Below are 7,861 nucleotides of genomic sequence, written 5' to 3'. Positions count from 1 at the left end.
TTCACCACAACACAAGTGTCCTGTATTCACAGCTGCAGGCACCAGACAGACACCAGACAGCTGGACAAGCACCATTAAGCAGCAAGGAGTAAGAAGCAGCAATACATCCCCAAAACTGGCCTCTGCCTTTAAAGTAACAGTGATGTGGCCGATGTCCCCTGCAGGTGCAACCAAAAGGGAAACGGCCAGAAACCAAGTTCAAGTGCTAGAATCCCAAGCAGCTTACGTTTGCAGTTTCTGTTGGTTACGTGCAAACCCAGGAATAGCATGTGAATGCCTGACTGACTTGCGAATGGCAATAGGGAATTCTGGGATATATGGGAGAGGACTGGTTGCTGGGCACCCAGCAAAGATGCCAACTACAGGCTGTGCCCCCTCGGGCCTCCCTGGGCGCAGGAAACCACTCCAGTTAGCATGCAGTCACCATGTGAGCCTGGGGGCATCTGCTGGGTGGAGACTCATCTGCTGAGTGGCATCAGCCTTGAAGAGGGGGGGGACATGTGAGCAGGTTACCTGGAAACTGGGAGTGGGGGCCATGCTGACGCAGATGCTGTGCTGAGTGGCCGAGTGCCCCAAAGGCTGGAGAGACACCCTAGGAAACCCCACATCTGTGTCAGGGGCAAGAGGGACTGCCAGGAGTCTCCCCTGCAGCTTGGCATTTCTCCCCCCCGACATACAGAAGGCAAACTTAAGACTAGAGTGAGTCTGACCCTGGATTGCAGACACCCCAAAGATGCAGTGCATTCTGGGATGGGTCAGACCTTCCAGAACAGCTTCTCATGCACGTGTGACATGACAGGGAACACAGAGAAACTGGGATGCATGGGAACGAGCCACTGTGGGTGACAGAGACCACACCTCCCTACGCCAAGCCTGCTGGGACAGTCCTTGCCCGGGGCCTGCAGCCAGCCATCAGTTGTCATCTGTGGATGAGCAGGGCAGGGGTGAGCATTCATGAGGGCCCTCACGCTTGACCATGGTCCGGAAGGCCCCACGCTGCTGTGCCAGCTGGCGTTGCCTCGTGAACATGGAGTGCAGCGCACGCAGCTGGCCTAGCTCCTGTGCTGTGAAGCAGGGCTGCCGCTCAGCAAAGGCCACCACCGTGTCAAAGGATTCGGCTGCTTGTGCCCAGTCGGCCTCGACGCCCTCCCCCTGGCCCCTGGCCCCGTCCCTCTTGGTTAGGTCCGGAGTCCCCACAGCCCGGGCCAGCTCTGCAGCAGCATGGCACCCCTCTCCCCCACCCCTCCCGGGCCCTGCCGGCTCCTCAACAGCAGTCTGATGAGGCCTCCCACCCAGGCAACTGGGGGCCTCCTGCACCAGTTCTATGATGTGCGCCAAAGTCTGGCTGTGGGGCTTTGTCCCGATGTGCTCCGCCTCCTCCTCTGAAGACGAGCCCTCCACCAAGGCAGCCTCAGGCCACAGCTTCCTCCAGGCCCGGCTGAAGACGTGGCTGGGTACTGCGTCCCAGGCACAGGCCACACTGAAGACGGCGTCGTGCACGCTGTACCGGGGGTGGAAGCCCTGCAGCGGAATGGGAGGATTGAAGTTCCTCATGAAGTCTCTGCGGATGCCCTGGTCCATAGGCTGAATGAGCGAGGCCACGCTGGCAGGCAGGAAGATGGTGAAAATGTTGCCGGCAACCAACTCAGCCTCCTGTGGGCGGGCCCGGGAGCTGTCCAGCAGCAGAATGCCTTTGCTGTTTTCGGCTAAGCCCAGTGCTAAGAAATGTTCTTTCACTGAGGGGACAAAGATGTGGTGGAACCAGTCTAAGAAAATTTCTTTGTCCACCCACGCACTTCCTTGGGCCCTATAGGCCACAGGCAGGTCCTGGATGACTTTGAATGCCCTGGGGCCGCCGCCCCTCCCAATCACCAGTGGTTTGATCTTGTGGGAACCCGTGGCATTGGCGCACATCAGGACGGTCAGCCTGTCTTTGCTCTGCTTCAGACCAGGCAGAGGCCCTCCTTCCTCACTGGGGTTTGGCAAGCAGCGCCAGAACAGGCCAGTCTGGTCAGCGTTATACACCTGTTCAGGGGCCAGGCTGTGCTCAGCCATTAAGCTCCGGAAAAAGCCACAGAACTGCTCGGCAGCCTGGTGGTCAGCCACCTGCTTCTCGCAGGATGTGTCGAGCTTAATGCCGTGTCTGGCCTTGAAACGCCAAAGCCATCCTCCAGAGAACACACAGGGCTCGGTGAGCTGCATCTGCTCGTAGAAGTCCTTGGCCTTCTGTATGAGCATGGGGCCCGAGACAGGCACACCCTCGGCGCGCTTCACGAGGAACCACTCGTACAGGACGCGGTCCAAATGCTCCAGCTTGGGCGTGTGCAGTGTGCGTCGGTGTTCCAGGGCCTTGTTGGAGTCGGAGTTGGCAAAGAAGCGCAGCAGCTGGGCTTTGTGGGCTTTGATGTCGTACAAGGTGGACATGCCCACGTTGTATTCCTGCATCAGTGCCTTCCTGTTTTCCCCCCGCTCTAGGCGCGTGCAGATGTCAATCTTCTCCCGTAAGGTCAACACCACCCTCTTGCGCTTCTCCCCTGGGCCCCTCCCGGCAGCCTGCTTAGAGGCCATGTGGAGGGAGCCTGGGCCTGGTGGACATGCTGGGGCCAGTCCTGGGCGGTCTTCCTGCATCATTTCCCCTTCCACTCTGCCTGTCCTTCTCCACTGGCCTTAGAACGCCACAAGCCACAGTCCCCCAGTGCCAGCAGCCTCTTGCCTCAGCTGTCCTCGGCTTCTGGACATCAACACACATAGGCCTGGGCCCCCTAGCAATGTGGCTGGTGCCAGGTCCTCTCTGCAGGGGCGGTGGCCAGCATCACGCTCCCAGTCTTCTCTTTGGGGGTGGTGGCAGCTTCTCCCCTCAGACAGAGCAGGGCATAAAGGATTTCTGGTGAGTGAAGGGTGAGCTGTCAGAGCTGTCAGTTCTCTCTCAGGGGTCACGACACTCGTATGCATAATGCAGCAGGAACTAGGAAGTAAAAGGGGAACAAAGAACATGTCATTAAGTGTAGGCCACCTGTCAGAACGCCCTCATCCCTCAGAGACACTGGGAAGCTGTCACTGAAATGGCAACACAGGCACTAAAACGAGCTGGCCGGGAAAGGGCGGCGGTGTCCGGCGGGAGGTGTCCGGGGAACCAGCTCTGACTACACATCTTCTTGCATCACTCCCTCCAACTCCAAATTAAGTGTCTCTCACGAGAACAGGCTGGTCTCAGTGAAAAACGCTGAGAGGGCCTGAACAAAGGCAGGAAGTGGTGGGCAGAGGGGGATCGACATACCAACTTCCCGCCTTCCCAGAACCTTACTCTCTTCTGTGACAGCTTGCCAGGTTGTCCACCTAATCATCTTTCCATCTGCACACCCCAGCTCCTTCTAGTGCAGCCGAGTCAGGATAGGGGGAGCGGGGGCAGAGGGGAGAGGAGCCCAAAGATCCAAGTTTGAGCCCCTGCTCCCCACCTGCAAGGGGGATGTTTCACAAGCCGTGAAGCAGGTCTACAGGTGTCTATCATTCTATTCCTCTCTACCTCCCCCTTTTCTCTCAATTTCTCTCTGCCCTATCCAATAAAATTGAAAAATTGGCCACTAGGAGCAGTGAATTCGTAGTGCTGGCCCCCAGCCCCAGTGATAACCCTGGAAGGAAGGAAAAACAAAAAACAAACAAACAAACAAACAAACCCATGGCTGTGCCTACCTTCTCCAGGCAGACAACCTCACCAGTGTCCTGGAACCCCACCTCCCCAGAGCCCTCCCCAACTAGAGAAAGATAGAAACAGGTTGGAAGTGTGGATCGACCTGTCAATGACCATGTCCAGCGGAGAAGCAATTTCAGAAGCCAGACCTCCCACCTTCTGCTCCCCACAGAGCTCTATATCTTTGGTCCACACTCCCAAAGAGGTAAAGAATAAGGAAGCTTCCAGTGGAGGGGATGGGATACAGGATGCTGCCGGTGGGAACTGTGTGGAACTGTACTCCTCTTATCCCACAATCTTGTCTATCAGTATCAAATCACTAATAATAAAAAGAGAGAGAGAAGCTGAAAAATAAGAAAACACGAAGCAGAACTTGGACTGGAGTTGGTGTACTGCAACAAAGCAAAAGACTGTGGGGAAGGTTCATGTCCTGGTATATTACAAATGTTATGTAGAAAACTGAGAAATGTTACACATGTACAAAATACTGAATTTTACTGTTGACTGTAAATCATTAATCCCCACAATAAAGAAAAAGAGAGAGAGAAAGGAAGGAACAAACACGGCCGTGAGGTCACTGCACATGGAGGCCAACACCCCATCCTTCTATGCCTAAGAAACTGGGGGTGGGGTTTAAAACAAAGGGGGCAAAGCCGAAGCAGAAAAGAAAGGGGGTGGGGTGGGGTGTCCTTTATCCACACTCAGGCTTCTTCCTATCTGAAAAGAGGAATTTAAGAGGAGGTAAGAAACCATCTTTGCACAGAAGCGGAGGCAGTCTGCATGGGTGTGGATATCGGCGAGAAGCACTGAGAGTCCCGGCGGCGACGAAGGAAGGGACAGGGAGATGCACTTGGCAGGGAGGCAGCGCAACTGGACTAACCGGACCCTTTCTCCGCGAGGCCGGGGAGGCAAGTTTTGAAAAGCTTCTCCAGGGGCCAGGCAGTGGTGCACCTCGTTAGCACACTCGTGCCACAGCGTGCAAGGCCGCGGGTTCAAGCCCCTGGTCCCCACCTGCAGGGGCAAAGTTTCACGAGTGGTGAAGCAGGGCTGCAGGTGTCTCTCTCTCTCTCTCTCTCTCTGCCCCCTCTCAATTTCTCTCCGTCTCTATTCAATAAGCTAGTAAAAATATTGAAAAGCCTTTCCAGCCGGGGCCCACGTTGGGGTTTCTAAACTCAGTCTGGACCAAGAACAAAAAACACCAAAGGGAAAAAGCACAACCAAGTGAAGAAGCGGCTGTGCCTCTGCCGGGGCCAGGACACCCCATCAGCACGTCCGCCAACACGGCCGGGGCTCCGGACAACGACCGACCCCCGATTTCTAGGAGCTCCCCAGAAACGTCTCAGGGGAGAGGTCCAACCACACTCGCCAGGCCAGCCGCACCCCATCAGACCGCACCCCAATCACCTGCAGAAACCGAGCAGCCACCACCGGCCGGAAGTGCCCCCCTCTGTCCTCCGCCGGTCCGCGCCTCTCCGCCTTCCCGGGGAACTTCCCGGACCCTCTAGGCAGTTGGAGGACTTGGCATCTCGATGACACTTGCGAGCTCGGAGGGGCAGGGCAGCCGGGGCAGGGGGCGGGCCTTGTGATCTGTCGGGAGGGCGGGGCACCGAGCCCAGGATGCTCTGCGCTTGCGCGTTTTCTGCAAGCTTGGGTTCTAGGGACCCCAGAACTGAGATCTGGAGACCTGAGTCAAGAGGCAAGTCTGGTTGTTGTCTTAGGCAGATATCAGAGGTAGGTCAAGCAGACCAGATGCCAGTCCAGGGGATGAGAGATTGATGATGAAGGGGAAGTGTAGTGATTTAGTCCCGTAGCAAAATTCAATGACCAAACTGCTTTCTTCCCAATCCCCAGCACTTTCACATGATAACAGAAAACTTTGCAGAAGCGAATACATTCAAGTTCTTGAGATGAGGAGATGGCCCCTGGCTAATCTGATGAGCCCTGTTATAGGAAATGTACATTGCCAAGAAATCACCTTGAAACCACCATCTTTCTTGGACTTGGGTGTAAGCCAAAAGTCAAATGTAATTAGCCTGGTTCTTCTCTTTTCTTTTCTTTAATTTTCTTTTCTTTTTTAAACATTTTTTTTTATTATCCCTATCTATCTGATAGAAACAGCCAGAAATTGAGAGGGAAGGGGTGACAGAGAGAAAGAGAGAGACCTGCAGCACTGCTTCACCACTGGCAAAGCTGGGTCTTTGTGCACTGTAACGTGTGCTCAACCAGGTGCACCACCACCTGGGCTCAACTGGTCTGGTTCTTTGAAGAGGCCATGCCCCAAACCTCTTGACTGAGAGGCCACAATGACCAGAGACATGAACTTCATTAACCATCAAGAAGACTCAAAGAACAACTGACTCTTGGCACGTAAGGCCCCCAACAGCCATGATACCTAGCACCCAACACCCAGCAGAACAATTTGATAGAGAAGATAGAAAAACAAATACTAGTTTGGATACAACAAAGGACACTCCACGCTTTAACAACTGGGAGAAAGTCTAAGCTTGTCAGATTAAGAAGGGACTGTGAAGCTAGGTAAGGGCAAGAGACTGGCTCACTTAATGATGGCCTTTTTGGTCACTACCAGGCTATCCCATCACTTGGGGCCCTTATCAGGGAATCCTTGGACTCCCCCATCGATAACATAGACCTAGACCTCTAACAGATCCCTCTCTCCACCATCAATGATCACTTCCATCAGAAATGCCATCATAAGCCCTCTTGTAAGCTTCTTCAGGACCATACCGTCACTGTGAACTAACAATGGTAAGGACTAGGGGAGGAACAATGGTAAGGATTGCCCCACTCTCCAGAGGAGGCTAGGTCATCCTACTCTGCCACTCAAGCAAGGCTAGCTCTGAAATGAGTGCAGCCTAGAAAGTTTCCAATTGTGACCATGGACTGTGAGCTCAGAATGACAGGAACTCAGAGGTTATACAGGTTCCTGTATATATATCATGGGTCAGATTGATGGGGTAAACAGTTAATTGTATTTATATATTTATTTCAAGTTTAGGAGCTACTCTCTGCCCTAATCCAACCTTCTAGTCCTATTCTCTGATATCATCTTCCCAGACAACATTTTTGTCCACCTCCATGTTAGCTATCGATCACATGCAAAAATTAGTAATGTTATGATCCCCTAAGAACAGGCCTAAAATAGATTTCCTAGCATCTTTTCTTTCTTTCTTTCTTTTTTTTTTTTGCCTCCAGAGTTATTGCTGGGGCTCGAACCGGGATCCTTACACTGGCCCTTGCACTTTGTGCCCTGTGCGCTTAACCCGCTGCACTACCACCCAACTCCCGACTTCCTAGCTTCTTTCCAAACTAAGATCCCTATTCTCATCTGCTCTATTCCTACTTTTTTCTTTTATTTTAGATTTTTTCATATTTATTTATTGGATAAAGACAGCCATAAATTGAGAGGGAGAGGGGTGATAAGAAGGGAGAGAGACAGAGAGACTCCTGCAGCCCTGCTTCACCACTCACAAAGCTTTGCAGGTGGGGACCAGGTGGGGACCAGGGTTTCTAACCTGGGTCCTTGCACACTGTAACATGTGCGCTCAACCAGGTGCACCGCTACCCGCACCCCACTTTTTTTTTCTATTCCTGTTTATTAAACATTTAGTCCTGTTTTATATCTTACCGCTGTTCAGCCACCAACCTGCAGATGCTACTGTGATTCCATCCTGACTTCCTTGGGCAGACAACCTCACCTGTCCAGAGCCATACCCCACTAGGGAAAGATAGAAGTAGGCTGAAGATAGGGATTTACCTGCCAATGTCCATGTCCAGCAGAGAAGCAATTGTAGAAGCCAGAAATTTCACCTTATGCACCCCATAATGAATTTTGGTCCATACTCTTAGAGGCAGAGAAATACTAGAAGAAGATGACCATAGAGCTATAAACCCATCAGGACCCAAAGAAGGATAAAGGAAGGACACTGGGAAGTAGTAATATGTATAGATGCAACTTAGAAAAGAAGGGAAGGCAGGACCATGGTGGTGGGGGGGAAATATGTGTAAAAATAGATAGTTACAGAAATAATAGTCAACCCAGGAGTCGGGCGGTAGTGCAGCAGGTTTGCACAGGTGGTGCAAAATGCAAGGACTGGTGTAAGGATCCCGGTTCCAGCCCCCGGCTCCACACCTGCAGGGGAGTCACTTCACAGG

The 7,861-nt window shown here is 53.0% G+C and overlaps 1 protein-coding gene across 2 annotated transcripts; it reads right to left on the bottom strand.

Annotated features, from left to right (window-relative positions):
• Positions 1 to 5,211, bottom strand: JRK (Jrk helix-turn-helix protein). 2 transcript variants are annotated; one of them, XM_060195898.1, is made up of 3 exons: positions 5,093 to 5,131; positions 3,691 to 3,752; positions 1 to 2,965 (listed from the first exon to the last, which is right to left on the bottom strand). In XM_060195898.1, exon 3 carries the CDS (start codon positions 2,629 to 2,631, stop codon positions 913 to 915), a length of 1,719 nt encoding a protein of 572 aa, XP_060051881.1. In that variant the 5' UTR covers positions 2,632 to 2,965; positions 3,691 to 3,752; positions 5,093 to 5,131; the 3' UTR covers positions 1 to 912. The 2 variants fall into 2 exon arrangements, with proteins under 2 accessions (XP_060051881.1, XP_007535410.3); XM_007535348.3 differs by lacking the exon at positions 3,691 to 3,752 and having other exon boundaries at positions 5,093 to 5,211.
• Between the last annotated feature and the right edge of the window lie 2,650 nt (positions 5,212 to 7,861).

This window comes from Erinaceus europaeus, chromosome 8, assembly GCF_950295315.1.
Source record: "Erinaceus europaeus chromosome 8, mEriEur2.1, whole genome shotgun sequence".
NCBI lineage: Eukaryota > Metazoa > Chordata > Mammalia > Eulipotyphla > Erinaceidae > Erinaceus > Erinaceus europaeus.
The sequence above is the reverse complement of the archived record's forward strand: the minus strand, read 5'-3'. Positions and strand labels throughout refer to the sequence as shown.